At 37.6% G+C, this 18,224-nt stretch overlaps 1 protein-coding gene across 18 annotated transcripts in view; it reads left to right on the top strand.

The window, feature by feature from the left end:
• The window catches only part of MYO18A (myosin XVIIIA), a 200,433-nt gene that overhangs the window by 93,349 nt on the left and 88,860 nt on the right, over nucleotides 1–18,224 (top strand). For all 18 annotated transcript variants that reach the window (XM_072430591.1, XM_072430583.1, XM_072430600.1 and 15 more), the window contains 4 exons: nucleotides 525–717; nucleotides 2,131–2,217; nucleotides 9,900–10,041; nucleotides 15,547–15,706. In XM_072430591.1, the coding sequence (XP_072286692.1) occupies nucleotides 525–717; nucleotides 2,131–2,217; nucleotides 9,900–10,041; nucleotides 15,547–15,706 (582 nt within the window). The remainder of the gene's footprint in view (nucleotides 1–524; nucleotides 718–2,130; nucleotides 2,218–9,899; nucleotides 10,042–15,546; nucleotides 15,707–18,224) is intronic.

The following is an 18,224-nucleotide window of genomic DNA, read 5'->3' as shown; positions in this document are numbered from 1 at the left end:
TGGGATGCATAAATCATTTTATTTGCTTGATGTCTGAGGTAGTTGAATTCTTGCTCCAGAGCTTATCAGAGCGAGATTCATGGTGATCAGGGTTCTTCCGCAGTGCATAGGGTAGCATTACTCTGTGCTTGCTCGCTAAAAAATATTTATGTCCTCATGTTCATAGCTGTACTTCCGTCCTTTTCTCCGTGCAGTTTAAATGCTGGATGAGGCTTTTACTGGCTGACACAGCAGCAAGTTTATTTAGTGCTTTGCTCAATACACTGCCTTCATCTAATAAAAATATGCAGTGCTTGGAGGGGTTTTGCTGTTTTCCTCTTCTTTTTATTGTTATTAATAGTATTGTTGATAGGTGGTATGAATGAATATGCAGAAGCTAATGCTTATTATTCTTAGTGAAATGAGCTGATAATATCCTCAGTGGATGCCTGCCAGCTTGAGAATTGTATGAGCAGGCTATTTATCCATTTCTATAATTCCATCTCAAATCCTGTACAGAGCATTTTCTTTTGTTGTTTTGGCAGAGCCTTGAAATCCAGCCAGCACTCCCTTTGCTCGATTATGATTGTGGACACCCCTGGCTTTCAGAATCCAGAGCTGGTGAAACAAGGCCGAGCTGCTACCTTTGAGGAACTTTGCCACAACTATGCCCAGGAGAGACTACAGGCCCTTTTCCACGAGAAAACCTTTGCACAGGAATTAGAGCGTTATAAGGAGGTATTATTGAAGGATATTTGAATGTTATCTAGGACTGTCATTTTAGCATTTGTTTGTAAAATAGTCCTTCACCATAATTATAATACAATGACCTCTTTTCCATGATATGCTTTTTCTTAAACTTTTATATTATAGGGGGCCCATAATTACAGTTAGATATCAGTTAAAGTCAAAAGAAATGTTGAGTACCCTATCCAACCTTAACATATAGAGTTATGTATACTGTGAATGTTTTGGTGTTGTTTATTACAAATCTTTCTAACTATTAGCAGAAAATCAAGAAAGGAACCTACCAAGTAAGTGATAATGTTGTCTAAAAAAGGACAAGGATGTGTGGCCGACAAGATATGTTTGCTTTGATATATTGCTGAAAGAACAAAAACCTATTAAAGAAAAGGTTCCAATAGAATCCAGTTTAAATTTCCCAAATGATGCCCCTATTTCAGAGTGTCTGCAACAAATTGTGTATGATGAACACAGGAATTAGATTATTGGTTCTTCCATACCAGTGTATATTTACTAATTTCAGCAATTATTTCACTTGCCTTCTCAATGACTGCTCTGAGTAGTTTACCTTTTGTTGTAGGTAGTTTCACCATTTCTACAAATTATCAGCTGTTTGTCATTTACCAAGTAGCATTTGATCAAGAAATCAAAAGACCTTGAAATGCTCCTCATTCTCTTGTATGCTGCACAATTGTAGTTGAAGTTTGAATACCCTTGTTATAAACTTCATTTGTTCAACCCGTCCCTCTAAAATCCTTTAGTTTCTTTCTTGTCACTTCTTTGTAATTACTTCTCATTAGTTTTTAAGTTAATGATGACCTAATTATGTAGACCTGATTTCATATTCTGTCTGATAGATGTACTACTGTAGAAGAACTTAAATTAAACATAATTGATTGGACGATCTGGTGTGGGGGTTCCCGAGGCAGCCTGTTTGAACTTGATCCCCAAGTCTTGAAATAATCATGTATGTGTAGAATTAGCCCACACAATTATGCAGTGCTTCAATATTCAGTCACACTGCTTTTGACACACAGTGGAATACGTTAAAAAAGCATTGAATGTCACTTTTATCAGACATTCACTCATGGTAAATCAGTCTTTGTAGTTTATAACACATAAACCAGGATAATTCACCAGCAGTGAACAATTGGTAATATCAGAATCACTGCATTCTCGAGTAAGGAAAATTCTTTTTGTTTTGGCTAGAGCTGCACTTCAAATTGGCAATTGGCACCTTTACATGGGTGTAAGCCAAACAATATAAAATGAATATGAAAAACAGGCTTGCTGGTGTAGAACCTAGTGCATCATTGTTTGTATATATAAAGACTAACGGGCTGATCTCTGATGTCATAACTTCAATCTTAGTCTCATGAATACTAATCACTCATCTGTCCCCTCTAGGAAAATATAGAGCTTGCTTTAGATGAAATAGAGTCCAGTACATCTGGCTCAGTAGCTGCTGTAGACCAAGCTTCGCATCAAACACTGGTAAGCAAGAAGGTGTCTTAATGACCACTGCTCCCATGACGGTTACATGGCCACAGCAATATAATTATTTATTTGTATTTTAAAAATGTTTATAATTCAAGTAATTATGTTCAATTTACTGTTTTTTTTCTTGGAAATAGCATTTTGTTTTGAATACTTGTACAGCACACAGTATTAGGCTCATCATTTATGCTCTTATATACTGTCTTGCATACATGGATTTCAGCTATGGGTGAGTGCTGGTGGTTTATAAATTACATTTCTTTGCAGTAAGAGTCATTTTTGTGCTGTTTTTATAACCTAAAAATAAATGCAGGGCCAGACCCACATCTTTATGGCTATAACATGGGGAGTCGTTGCAGAGATTTTAAATTCTTCAGCCATATTTTTTATCATTATAGGTGAAAGCTTAGCTTGTAAAGGCTATGCCACCTCTGCATGTCCGCATTTTTTTTCTTATGTAGTATATACAGTAGAACCTCAGTTATCTGGCACCCATGGGGAATGGCTAATCCCGAATAAGTGTATTTTCAGCCATTCAGCCATTTTCTCAGCCACTCAGCCATTCATTTGACTTGAATGGGGAGACTTGTCCTCTTTCACCTCTAGTGCTGAATGGTTGAGAAAAGGGAAACCCTGATGATGCTTGAGCGTCATCTTTCAGCTAATCACGGAGCAGAGCAACCAGCAGAGCTCTGCTTTCTTTGCCATAAAACCCCAGTCACCAGAATTCAGATCTCAGATAACCCACTGTCAGATGCAGGTTATCTGAGTTCTGGATAACCATGGTTCTACTGTAATAAACATATAATGAACAGTTTTGAAACATGAACCATATCCCTATCACAAAAGCTGAATTCTGCCCACCCATGTGTATTTTGTATTGGTTACCAAATAGCAACTGTTTTCTCTGCTGCTTGCTCACAAGCTCATATGTTAGTAGGCCACAGCACACAGTGTTACTAGGCCACAGGTCCACAGTGTTGCTAGGACCTTCAAGATTGGAAATACTGTCCTATCTATTACACACTTTACTTTTACAGAATGTTGGAAAATCTCAAAATCAAAGGGATTATTCATTAATCCTTTATTTTCCTCCAAAAAAGCCAATCCCCCACAGGTGTTCCACATCTCTCTGTGCCATTGTGCTCGGTATGAGATTATTCTTTATAATCTTATAATAGGGGGTACTATCTCACTGTCTCGAACAGTAGATCATTGCTAGCAAACTGGAATACATTTGTAAACTGTATAGTATATTAAAGATCTCCAGGTAAATTTTACATTTTCAGTATGCCATTTATTAAAAAAAAATCTCTGGGTTTCTGCCATTACTAAGTTCATAGGTTACTCTACAGCACAGTGGCCACTGTTCCCAAGTTCCAGAGGCTCTCTATATGAGAGTAGGGGCATTCACCTGGTACTGACATCAGTCATTTGCAGACCCCCTCTTCTCTTCTTGGCCAACCACAGAACACCTTGTTTTGCATAAATACAATTCAGAATGTATTGTTCTCTGATTATCCAAGTAGAAACAAAGGAGCATGCAAACAACACTGTCAGCACTGATTAGGAGCCTCAGCTCTCATATCTGTAGCCACTGAAACAAGAGCAGTAGCTGTGCTGTGGTGCTGTAATTTGTAAGTTTACAAGGCAACATACTACATTGGAAAGTCAAAAATTTTTGAGAATTCCTTTATCTGTTATCAGAACACAGAAGTAATTTTGTTTCAACTCCAAAATTATGCAATGCATCAAAATATAACCTCCGATGCAGCCGTAGCTTTCTATTGATGACAGAGCCAAATAGTTTAAGTTTTATTGTTTCTGTGTATGTATACTTGACTTTTTGTACCTTGCTTTCAAAAGCATGTTGTCAATTATCTCTTTTTGTAGACAGATGTTCCTACCTCATAGTCTGTCGCTATGCATTGTATGACATTTCACATATCTACTGAGCTATCTAGCTGCTTCTCTGTCGGTCTATACTTCATTGTACTATTTACATTTTTATTGTTTTAAATATTGAGAGGTTCTTTTATTCTGCTTGATGCAATTACATCCAGCTTTCAACTTTATTAGGCATAAAATGGCAACGGGTGGATCTTTCTGACTCGCAGATGCTCTTGAGAATGTGCTTTTTTTCCCCCCTTTTTCTCCTGGCTGCTTTGCTTAACTCAAGATCCACATTAATAGGAAAAGTAACAGAAATACTTGCAAAGTTTAATAGAATGTGACAGCAACCGCATGACTCATAAAAAACGTTGACAATAAATGTCTGTGGCTGAGGCTTTAGGAAGCCGCATTTCAAAGCAGTTCATAAATACCCATATGCTCAGAACTGGCAGGTTATGCAGCCACGGCAGAGGTAGGGAGCAGTAAAGCATTTTCACCCTGGAGAGCCTATTGCGGCTTCATAAATGATTCATGGCCTTCTTATATTTAATTTATATGGTATTTATTCCATCAGGACTCTAAATAAAGAGGTATTTTAACCCTTGTTAAAAGGAAACAATGGCAGAGAAGGGAAAAGGAGCTGTTTTAAATGCACCTTCACAAGGACACAGGAAAAAAGAGTGCCTTGTGAAGCGCTGTTCCTCTGGGGAGATTAGCGGGGTCAGGTAAACTTCTCTTTCATTCTCCGGCAGCCTGCAGATAAATCTTCTAATGAGTGGAGAGCGTCAGGAAAGATTCCAAATATGGCATTTCCCTTCAAGGGGAACACTTTATTTTTACATCCCTCAGCACAGCATCCTTGACCTGTTTGAACAGCACTGGAAGACACAGTGCCTTCCTCTAGTTTGTGTGCTCAGCCCGTATCTTTGTACATACTCGGTCATTTAGAGATCAAAGACAAGCTAAACCTTTTTTTTTTACCTTGTTAGGTTTTCCAAGTACAACTTTTGTTGAGGAAAATAATAGTGGAGTTGGGGGCGTCTCATTTTGTGTAAAACAAAATACTGTAAAGGATGAGAATAAAAGTACCAGTGTACTGGTGATAAAATGCAGGTACAAAGCATTTTTGCTTTGTTTGTGCCAGTAAAGGTTTTTGCTGTTCATACCTAATCTAAAATTCTCTTTATGGAGGTATTTTTTTTAGAAAAATGAGAAAAGAAAATAGAAAAATAGGACAGAATTATAGTGCCTTACATTGCCAATTTTTCCTTTTTTTGTTTTGTTTTTCTATTCTACTTTCTTGGTAATAGGTCTTGGCATATTTGAGAACTAAAATTTTTTGAAATGCAACTTGGGTCATAGCCAAAGTCATGGGTGTCCATCTCCAGTCCTTGGGGACCAGAATCCAAACATATTTTTGTTATTTCATCAACAGACATCAGTAAGATCATATGAAAATGGAAATCACTGGCCAAGAGTTTAAAGGTCACTCATTCAGGAACCGGTTGCTAGAAATAATCTTATCCCCAAAATCTCAATGGGAAAAAACAGGCTTTGTCAGCATAATCATTATACTATCATTATTTTTCAGTAGGGTGAACTTGTACCCTCAGTTCGCAAAGTAGCGATTGGAGCTAAAATTGTCATTCATTCTAAGATTTCTAATTCCACCCTCCACATGATATAGATCTCACTAAACGCATCATTTCACTCGTCACTACTACAGCACTTTACAAGCCCTGTACAAATAATTGTATGGTGTGTCTGAATTTCAGCCTGTTAAGTTAGCACTCAAAAAAAGTTCATATTAACCCTTATTTTCCAAGCTCACCTAACTCTGATGTTATAGATCTGACTATAGGGGCAATACCAAAGTTGCCCCTTATAGTAAGATCTATGGTTATTTGTGATATCATTATATCACTAGCAGCATTATAAATATTGTTTTTTATTTTTTTCTATTTTCTTAAATTTAATAAACTAGATTGACTCCTATGAAATAAACTATTTTTTCACAATTGGTGATGATTGAAATTTCACATTTTTATGTTGCGTGGCTAAGATATGTTAACAGTACTTTTGATGGGTTTGGCTAATGCCCTAGCAAAAAAAGTTTAAAAACCTTATAACCCACAGTAATTCAGTTTTGTATGTCAAGTCATAAATTACCTTTAAATTAACTAGTCACAATTAGACATATTTATTCCTAAAGTAGGAATATGGCCCCCATGAAAAACGATCTGCAGCACTTAATTGTAAGTTCATTGTCACTTTAAGCTTTCAGTTAGTCCTCTTCAAAGTCCTACAAATACCTGTTAACACCAGTCTGTGGACTCAATGCATCTTCCTGGTGATCCTGTGGCACAAATGCTGCCCAGAATTCTGAGCAGAGTTGTCACTCTAATGTAGGCTGTGCATAATTTAACTACAGTGAAATAAAAAATTGTTGCACCATGCCTGCTATTAGTATTGTCACTGCTGATTCACAGATCGACCCCATGCTTTCTGGACTGTTAGTGCTGTTTTCTGTTGCTGGAACCCTCCCATTGAGATGCAATGTCCGGGAGACGGAGTATTTGAGACACAAATGGAGGATTTGGCTCAGTCAGGAAAGGTTATGCTTGTTCATTGCAAAAGAACTGGTTTTGGGACTTGTTTAGATTATCATTTTGGAACTTTTAGTTAAATCTATGGAAGCCTTTACTGTACTTGTTCAGTTTTAAAGAAAATCTGTACCATGAAGTTATTGGAGTCTACCAGTGCTTCAAGTTTTAAGGTTAACACCCCTGCCAACATTCAAGGATGTTTGAGTTGTTTAACACAACTAATTGTTCCAACTCTTTTATTTTGATTTGGTGAGATTCATGGAGTCTTGAGGAAGTCTGCTATTAAATTTGAAAAGGGGTCTGAGACAGCATGTGGGCATGTGGTTTAGAGAGGTGCTGATAGAAGATGTCTATAATTTTGGTGGAATTACTAGTATATCTGGCTGTCTTCTGGCTGGTTTTGAATTAGATATATATAAATATATTTATATATTTAGTCTAGATTCCAGAGTGTCTTGGCTAGGGGATAATATTGTTCCCTCAAAGGTAGAATTTATGGGCCGTTATTCTCGGCACTACATAACATTTTTATGCCATATTTGCTATGGCAGCATTGATTTAAAAAACAAAAGTGAATTCTATGTTGTTTTATCCTGCCTCACAACTCTGCAATGTTGCTTTGTGGGTAAAAGCTTCATTTTAAAAGATGATCACCCTATGTATATACTCTGCCTTGCCATTAAGCAAAGGCATCTTTGCAAATGCATTATCATGCCAACTGTAATTTACCATAACCTTGTAGTCACCCAGTCTGAATTTTCAGAGACAGGAAAGTAGACCAAAACGTTTTACTAAGAAACAATGTTTTGACTATCTCGCACATTAAGTATTGACTTTTTCTTTGAAAGTGGTGGATACAATTACCCAAGTGGGCCAGTTATTTATTATTTTTTCACTCTCTGCTTTAATAAATCTCATGTTCTCATGTGTTTTGTGCACTGTGAGCTGCAGTGTTTGAATTGTGTTTATATGCATGGAAGTAACTGCAGGCTGTAGATAACTGAACAGATGTCTAACTGCTGTAGCTGCACCAGACGAGAAGATGTGTCTATAAGCACACATCTCTTTTACTTGTAATCAAAGGCCTGAAAAACAGATAAATGAATAAAGGAGATAATGAGGATTCATGTAGTTCTCTTAAAAGTGATATTTCAGTATAGTGGGTGGTGGCACCCCCTGCTTTCTGGATATTTTTCTGTTAACATTTTCAGTATTCCAACCAATCTAGGTAAATTATCCATAATATAAATGATATTCAAAACCTTACAGAGAGAGTTGGATCTCACTGCAACAACTTCAGCATATATGGAGACCAATGGACACAAATGCAGAGATCCCAGTATAATTGTCCCCATGAGAGATTTGATGTGCATTGAAACTTAGATAAAGTACCTTTAAATTTACAAGTAAGAATAAATTCATTTAAACAATCTCATCTACTGTATATGTATCAAACTGTAAAAATGTACATGTCTATGTACGGTATAGCTTTTGTTTTATAGTTGCCCAGCTGGGCAAAACATTTGTTAATTACAAAGGCTTTCTGCTTTTCAGTACTATACAACTTGCACAATGTGCTTGGTTCTCTTTATTTCATTGATCTATAAACAGATGGAGTCAATATCTTGTATTAGGAGTCCCCCCCCCCCAATTCCCAATGATGTAAAATACAAAGTTGGAAAATGAGACTGTTCGTCAGTCAGCACTTTTTACATGATTCTAGTGTAATTTTTTCCTATAAATGCACATAAAGGGTAAATGTAAATGATTGATCCAGGGATGTAATTAAACACCATACTGTTTAAGACGTACCTAAATGATAATACCTTATATCATATAGACACTGCCCATTGTATCTTTGCTATTTACCAGTCCCTATTGCTATAGCATAGCATTGGAGGAAGCATGAAGAACGTCTATTCGGTAGTACAAACCACCAATCAAGAGAAAGAAAATGCTTCTTGTTTCCTGAACTGAAAAGCCTTCTGACTGCTCCCATCATTCTACTCCCATCACCTGTATATATCACTATAGTTTATTGAGTTTGTGTATATATATAAGGATGACCACACATGGGAAACCAGCAATTTCTGAGGATTGGCACTTTCCCAGCTATGTTTGTCTGTCCACTATAATGATACAGCCCTGAACAGAATTACCCTTGCTGTTTAGAAGCTGAAAGTCTAAAGGAACATCCAAAAAGTTTAGGGCTAGGTGCACACAGAATGTTGAACACGTGTTCAGTGTTTTTGGACATCTGACCAATCATTTTCTGATCAGAAAATCACCTGGATCAGAGTGCTAAATTGACAGCAGATCTGCTTGACTCCAGATTCTAGTTGTACAAAAAACATTTGTGTTTTAAATACGTCTGTGCTTGAGTGTTAAATTGCATATAGCTGCATATCTCATCTCATCATCACGGTGCTCACACAGCAGCACGCGCACGGTGCTCACACAGCAGCACGCGCACGGTGCTCACACAGCAGCACGCGCACGGTGCTCACACAGCAGCACGCGCACTGTTCCATATACACACATAGCTGACACAGACACGCACATTGCTAACACACAAGTTTTCAGATTCATTAATGAGTTATGGCTGAGAGATCTGGAGGTGAAGCAAATTGTCTTTGTTACCTTTAATTGGGATAAACTGACAAGCACAGAGTTGTAGTGTCTATGTTTAAAGGACCTGTATACTTCTCTTAATGAAGGCTTTAACTTTACCTTGTAGCCACCCAGATTGAATTTCTTGCCAGCAGAGGCAAGAAAGCAGACTAAAACGTTTTACTACAAAATAATGTGTTTTTACTATCTCAAGCATTAAGTATTGATTCCATTCCTTAAGTGTCTTTAAAATAGCGCCTAGAATTACCCCTGCTAACTCTGCGGCCTTGTTATTATTTTTTGTTCCTCAGTGCCTCTTCTCTCCTGTCATCTCATCAGGAAAATCAGGCTGGCAATTAGAGCCAAAGCTGCCTGGAGGACTGGAGAAATGAAATTGTGGATAAGTGGGGAGGGAGGGGGGTTGTTACTCTGATTAATGGGAGTTTGTTAGCAGGTCTCATTCCTTTTGCTTGCGCTCCCTTGCACATGAAAAATATGCTGGTAACAATTGTTTGACAGGGGGAGATGGCAGAAATGTATCTTGGGTAATGAACTTGGTTTTAATCTCAGGTAAGGACCCTTGCAAGGACTGACGAGGCCAGAGGTTTGCTGTGGTTGCTGGAAGAAGAGGCCTTACAGCCTGGTGGAAATGAGGACAGCTTATTGGATCGCCTGTTTACTTATTATGGACCACAGGAAGGAGAGGACCCTGGTAATAAAACTGCATATTTATTTTTGATTTTTTTTTTTTTTTTGCTGTAAAGAATAGCTGTGGACAGTTTATTAATAGTTAAAGATTAACACTTGGATTGTAATATATGAATGTGAAAATATTTATCAATGAATCATCTGTTTGTATATATACATGGTGGCAAGCTTATTGCATGCCAAGCTCCCTGCTTTGTAGTGAGTGCACATTGATTGCTCATTTAAGCATATGGCTGTAATACAGTTTTTTATTAACATTTCTTTAACAGAGATACTCTGCTATACTGCCTGTTACACCATTAGTCCCTAGTAGGAGGATTTGTGTAGGAGTACTAGAATACAGCATAGATTTAGTTTAAGAAAATGAAATATTTCCAAATCAAATAAATACCACTGGATTCCTTTTATATATATAGAGTGTACATGGACATTTGATTAATGTGCTTTTATAATGCTAAAAGTTGCTTTTTCAACAAAACATGATGTCCCACACAACCAGGTCAAAAATATAAACTCACAGCTAAAGTTTTATGCAAATTTCCCTGTAGAAGTGCACTATAATCCTGTCTGTTACCATTGTCCTACCTTCTTAGATTACATATTGGCGTTTTAGGGTTATAGGCAGTCATGTCCACAAGTATGATATCTCAGGAAGGGATAGGGTCTAGCAGGCCTTTTACATAAAAAGAGGAACCTAGCATATTGTTTGCTCCCCAGAACCACAGTGTTGGATTTTTTGCCCCAGGGAACCATGGTGGAAATAACACAGATCTGCCTCTACTTGTTGTATGTCATGTAGAACATCCATTATAACATTTTCAAGAATTTACTTGCCCCATTAAAATGAAAGCACTGGACTGCCTTGACAGCCAGGGAACTAGCATTTCAGAAGGAAAAGGCCTGGCTTTCTACTTTTACAGTTTAGAACTTTCTATAAGTGCCCTTGATTCCACTGGCTACATTTGTCAAGTGTTATAAAAGCAAACCCACTTCTGGTTTGTAACAAGGAGCTTTGGAAGAAGACAACGCATCAACATTGCTGGATGATCTGGCCTCAATATTTGTATCTTCATAAAAACTGAGAAATGTACATTAATTGTAGAAAAGTTAAGGTATACATGGCAATTTTATTTAAACTTGAACTGCTTAAACTTGTAAATGAAAATCAAGAGTATCTCTTATTCTGGTTTAAATGTGTTGTTTTTATTGGTTTTTCAATTAGCGAGTATAGATTTTTTGATCACTAAACAAAATATGTCAATTAGCTGACGATCATCAAGGCTTAAGTGGTATTCATGTCAGTAGAAGTGAGAGAAAATATATACATTAATGCTTTTTTTTAATGTTTTAATAAGAACATTGAGCTCATGAAACATCCTTTGTAACTTTAAGACAATCTGAAATTTTGTTCCTGAGATGTAGGTGCACCTCTGGTCAGTTTTTGTTAGTTTGTTTTCAATAAAATATAGTTGTAGAAATTTTGGAGATGGACCTGGCAGTGGAAGTAACGATCCTGCTTTAAGGTAAATTTGCCCTTGCACCATGAATGTGGATGGAAATCCAGGCTGTTGAACTGATGTGGTGCCGAATGATGTAATTTGGAAACATTACTGATGTGTAATTCCAAAGTTCTTGTGGTGGTGTTTCCAGTTGGCTGAGGTTGATTTTCCCTTTTATGCAGCAAATACTAGGAGACTCAGATTTAAACTTTTTGGCTTGACAATGACTACAAACCACTTCCATTTTTCCAATGGTAACACTTGCATGCTGCGAGTAGTCTTTATGTGGATCATAGTGAAATCCTTTCAATGCTAAGCTAAAATGTTGTGCAGTCCGTGATCGACTGGCTCTTTCTCTCATTTTGTGCCCTCAGGGCTAACACTGTTTAGCTGTCTCTGAAGCTCTAGCTCTAGTAGCTCTTTCTCTCATTTCATGTAGTCGGGTCTCATGCTGTTGTACTGTCTCTGAAGCTCTGGATGTAGTAGCTCTTTCTCTCATTACCTGTAGTCAGGTCTAACTCTGATGTACTGTTTCTGAAGCTCTAGATGATGTAGCTCCTTCTCTCATTTCCTGTAGTCGAGCCTCAGGGTGTTGTACTGTTTCTGAAGCTCTAAATGTAGTAGCTCTATTTCTCTTATCTTGTAGTGGGGCCTCATGCTGTTGGACTGTCCCTGAAGCTTAAGATGTAGTAGCTCTTTCTCTCATTTTTTCCTGTACTCAGGTCTCACACTGTTGTACTGTTTCTGAAGCTCTAAATGTAGTAGCTCTATCTCTCCTATCTTGTAGTAGGGCCTCATGCTGTTGGACTGTCTCAGAAGCTTAGGATGTAGTAGCTCTTTCTCTCATTTCCTGTACTCGGGTCTCACGCTGTTGTACGGTCTCTGAAACTCTGGATGTAGTAGCTCTATCCCTATTGTCCTGTAGTGGAGCCTCACGCTGTTGTACTGTTTCTGAAGCTCTAAATGTAGTAGCTCTATCTCTCTTATCCTGTAGTGGGGCCTCATGCTGTTGGACTGTCTCTGAAGCTTAGAATGTAGTAGCTCTTTTTCTCACTTCTTGTACTCGAGTCCCACACTAGTGTACTGTCTCTGAAGCTCTAGATGTAGTAGCTCTATCTCTTGTATCCTGTAGTCGGGTCTCACACCGTTGTACTGTCTCTGAAGCTTAAGATGTAGTAACTATCTCTGTTATCCTGTAGTCGAGCCTCACACTGTTGTACTGTTTCTGAAGCTCTAAATGTATTAGCTTCATCTATCTTATCCTTTAGTGGGGCCTCATGCTGTTGGACTGTCTCCGAAGCTTAGGATGTAGTAGCTCTTTCCCTCATTTCCTGTACTCAGGTCTCATGCTGTTGTACTGTCCCTGAAGCTCTAGATGTAGTAGTTCTATCTCTCTTGTTTAGTAGTACTATCTCTGAAGTAGTAGCTCTCTCGCGCAGCATGGCAAGTCTTCTATTTCTGTCCTCAGGATTTTCTTGTCTACGGTGGTGTTTCATTTTTTTTGCCTTTGATTGCCCTGGCCAATTACCTTACGGGCCTTATTACAGGCCAGAAATATGTAAAAGAGTCCAAAAAAAAAAGTATGTAGGCAAAAGACACAGCGCTGTACAAGGATCAGCTGTGCACTCACATCAGTCTATGTCATATGTCTAGCTAGTTTGGTTGAAATGTGTTGTTGCGTTTCATCCAAAAATAGCTCTTCCATATAGCACAGTGTCGTACAAAGATGACTAGTGCACTCTCTTGAGTCTCAGTCATATGTATGGCAAGTTTGGTTGAAATGTCTCCATGCGTTTTCCAGTGATGGTGGAACATACACACATACATACATACATACATACAATTATATATATATAGATTTTAGAATACATGTTAGAATACGTGCAGAATCTCTCTAAATCTGTCAGTTAAGATCTGCTGCGTTAACAAGTTTCCATTATTTATTACTAGTTTCTTTCCGGTGACAACAATCCAACTGGCAGTTGGCACCCACAGACTTGTGGCAGGTTTAGATAGTTTTCAAGACTAATGGAGGAATTGGGTCATCTCATATCTATGGGTACCCCTACCTTACAGTTCTAGCTATATGTTTCATCATTTATCTGTCTTCTGTGTTTTAGAGCAGCATTTATCCCCTGCTTTTTTAAAGCTCTCCAAAACTGGAGAAATGAGACTATCATGGGGAACATGGGTGATCAAGCAAACTTGGACTAGATCTGGTCCAGGATTGAAAACATTTCCCAAAAAATAGCAAATTACTTTTATGAAATCTATTCCAAATTAGCTGGATCACCCACATTTACTCATGAAAGTCTATCGTCTCCAGTCTTGGAGAACTTTGATAAATCAGACCCAGAGAGTCAGTAAGCTATCAGAGAAGCTGTCTTATCTTATACCTTTAGTACTTCCACAGCCTACAGTGGGTTTATAAAGCTTTCTGATCCCTTTCTCCCCTGGTTTGTCAAAAATGGGATCATAACTATTTTAGAAGCCAACAGATTATTGCTGTACCTAAAGGTAGGTAAATTGTGTGTGCACATCTGCACTATTTTTAAGGTTTATGAGTGCCCATGCAATAGTATCACGGTTTCATATTTTTGGGGTAGCTGCTTGTATAGCAGAAAGAAAGAAAATAGTCATAATGGATATTGGCCATAAGCCAGCTTTAAAGCAATCTGTGGTGCATTGATCTGTATATTATCCTACCTTGTCCATAAGCTAAACACCATGTGACCCGGGCCAAAAACATGGGGTTGGGTTGTGCCAAAAGACATTAGGTGTGTGGATTGTACTTGCTTATACAGTCCTATCTAAAACCAACTTTACTGTGGAATTGTAGAACAGCAACGCCGCTCTTACTGCTAGACCATTTAGGCACCAAATGGAACAAATTCCTATATAGGACCAGTTAGTCTAAACCATTGTTACACTTTTAAGAATATTCAGGTAATACAAATACCTATTCAGGAATAGTTTATTTTTAGCTAGGCTTCTGATAGCAAATATCAGGTTATAGGCTTTTTCCACACTCACTGTTGCAAAATGAGTGGAGATATTATTTTTTCTCCTCTTGTTGCACACTGTGGCAGCAATTTCTTTTTTCCTCTAAAATATCATTTTGATTGGCTTTGGTCCTAAAGTATTACAACATGATCTACCTAGAGGAATATTCTGGCTTCCACTGATGAATGATCTGCTATTCTTCTGACTGGGTATCATCCCTCTGGACAGTGGCAGCAGCTGGAGTCTCTGGTGCACGGAGTTACATTTATGCTGCAGTTTTGTGCTGCAGTGTAATGCTTAACATTTCCACAAAGCTTGAAACCATTAAGTGACTTAATCTATAAGTCTGGGACCTCATTTGTCAGTGTCTAAAGGCAGAGCTATATTCTTTGCCTTTAGCTACCACATTCTGTTCATTTTAGGTATGCACTGAAAAAAAGGGATGGTTGAATTTGTTATAGTGTAGACAAAAAAAAAATCATTTCAAATTATTTTAGTTGGATAAATGTTAAATTTTGTAAATAAATATTTGTTATTCTCTACCTTTAGCCAGCAGGTGGAGTTTCCGCTTCTATTTACACTCCAGGCTTTTAGATTGTTGTGAGTGCTGTTGTTTTTAGAGCTCTGTAGCTAAAGCTAAAACTTACACACACAACAGAATGGGTTTAGCCAACCATTAAATGGCTGTATCTGAAGATTTAGTCAGACTGCCATGCTGTGTATTTAGCTAATCTAAATGAATGAATACAATAATGAAGCACCTGCTCAGGAGTTATGTTATCCCAGCCCCATATTCATAAAGAGAAAGACGAAGATGGCAACACCTTGCTATGGAACAGGGACAGTTTTAGTTTTTAGTTTTTGTTCTATTTTAGGCTGATAAATTCTACTTTAATTTTTGTCTGATGTCAGTTAACACATAAGCTGAGATGCCACAAATTTTTACTGTGTTTTTGTAAAACTAATGAAAGCTTAAGGAATAAGGTTGGTAATATGTTTGTTTTTAGGTAAGAAACCATTGCTCCGAAGTAATAAGGAAAGACACTTCCTGCTGGGACACAGCTATGGAACCAATTGGGTGGAATACAACGCCTCTGGCTGGTTGAACTACGTGAAACAGAACCCTGCATCTCAAAATGCTGCTTCCTTACTTCAAGACTCACAAAAGTTAGTTTTTTTTTTGCTGTTACTAATTTACGTATTTTGCATTTTTGTCTTGGGTTATCCCTCATGTGCACTGACTAATATAATGTCCCTGGGATGGGTATCGGTGTACATTAATCAGCAAATATTACATATTACAAGTTAAATTCTCTTTCATCAAATATATTTATTTAAAAACAAATTACGCTTTAAGGGTTGATTTCTTACATACATATTCATACAAATATTACATTATAGATGTAACATTGTCAGCGTATTTAAACAAAAGCTGTCTGCATTATCAGAAGAGACCAATCAGTTTCTTTTATTATGCTCTTATTAAAATACAAGAATGAACTCTTGAAATTAATGTGTTGCTTTTAAGATCAGAAACATTTGTCTGTTTGTTTTACATAGCATTAATCTGCAAAATCTCATAAATTGCCTTTATAAGGCAAAACTATTTATGCAGTACATCTCTGTAATAGATGCACATTCCCCTCTTTTTTATCACTATTTGTTTATCTGCCAGAAATATACTTGACAAAACACAGCATTTTTGTGGACTGTGTGTTGTCATCCCTTCCATGTTTTCTCTTGCCAAACTTTCCTATTTTCTCATCTCTGCAACATAAAGGCTAAACTTTCTGTAGTGCCAATATAAGAACTGGAAGTGATAATTACCCCCCTTGAGAAAACATGGGATATAAACACTAGACACAGGACAGTTGTAAATTTCTCACCTGATCAACATGTTGCTTTTTGCACTTTATTTAAAGTACAATGAATACAATTATTTTTATATAATAAAAAAGCTTTTCATAGTATAGTTAACAAACTCTAATGAAAACAAATATGTTTTTGGAATTTGTATACATCTTAGATGAAAACTGCCTCACTGCCCTACAGAAACTGCTTTTTTCTGACCTGGAGATGACAGCTTCCAGTCTTGAAATGAAAGTTCCAGTAACAAAAACTTTATTTGCATAAAACATCACTACATCAGTTATTACAAAAAACATTTCATCTGCCTGTAGGTTTCAGAATTGTGTGTTAAAACTAAAAAAAGGGGAAATTAAACAGACTGCATGTAGATATAGAACATAAAAAGGTTCTTTAGTTAGGTAGATCTAAAATAACTTAAAGTATGCATGAGAGATGCTAGATTGAGGAAAGTCATCAGACCAAAGGCAAAGTGGGGCACAGACATATTTCATGTTTCATATAGGTAAATTAAGCAGTGACTGGCAATAGTGGAGGTAAAAGATTGATGATCAAGATAAAGCTCTGTATAGACATCAGATGACTGTCATCCTTCATGATTGTTTCCTGTGAAAGAACGAGCCCTGTGCACACAATACCTTTTTGCTTTATATCGATACTGTGTCTTTTCCATAGGGATGGTCATTCTCAGTCAGTGTTTCATCATTCCACTATGGCAGATTGATAAACAACAACGGGGTGGAGGGGGATGGGCTGCTGCACATGTCAGATTGTAGCTCAAGGTGAACAGTTGTGCTCATCTTGGACATAAAGTCGAACAATCATCTGACTTGTGTATTAAGCTGAAGCACAGACAACCTGGGTCAAACGTGTCAGCTGGCAAAGATCAGTTAACTTGTTTTACTCTTTAAAGTAAAGCTCCACCTAAAATGTAACTATCAGTGAGACTGTGTAAAAATTCTATGTACACCTGCTATGTATGAGCCAGTACCATGATATTTCACTAATGGCCTCCTATTATTTTACCTGTTGCACTAATGCCATTAGTTCTTCTCTTGATGTAAGTTGTGTGCCTCTGTGATAGTGCCGGTCACCCAAAGACCAATCCCAGTACAGTATTTTTCCCAGAAAGTTGTTTTAAGCTGGATGGAAAGAAGCTGTAGGTGGGTGATGACCCCTGTATCGTGACCCAATTCTTCAGTAACCACCCAAAAACAGCCAGGTGGTTATTTATTAGTGTTGGGTGGTGCAACCTGCAAAAAAGGACTTTGGGAGAACACTGCAGTTTTAAAACGGGAAACCCTTGAAATAACGTTTGGGTCTTCAGGGAACCCCTGCTATAATTACGATATATACAGCTCATTCTTTATTAGCACAGTGGTCAGTAGGAAGAATGCCTCTTACGTTGCTGACCAGTGGAAAGAATGTCAGCCTTACAGATAGCCAAAAGAATAAAAGTGTCATTTAAACTGGCTTGTGAGACACTCATTGCTCAAGGAACCCCTAACAATCTCTGAAGGAACCCTGGTTGAGAAACTCTCGTGTAGGTCTTTGTTAACATGTAGTTTGTTCTTATTATTCTCCAAACACAAATATTTTTTTTACTTGTTTTGGGTTCAACTTAACATTCCTTATACATAGTTGTCAATAGATGTAGAAGTCTTCCCTCAGGTAACCATTTGTTGTTGATGTTCTCAAGAATACCAGTGGAAACATGGCCATTGCCATGCAGAGTTGATGCATTTATGAGTGGATCAGCAAGGGGCCTGTTTTAACCCTGAATTAAACCCAAGAAAATTGGCATATATGTGATGGAAAA

The sequence above is a fragment of the Pyxicephalus adspersus genome, chromosome 1 (assembly GCF_032062135.1).
Source record: "Pyxicephalus adspersus chromosome 1, UCB_Pads_2.0, whole genome shotgun sequence".
NCBI lineage: Eukaryota > Metazoa > Chordata > Amphibia > Anura > Pyxicephalidae > Pyxicephalus > Pyxicephalus adspersus.
This window is presented reverse-complemented; position numbering and strand designations above follow the sequence as displayed.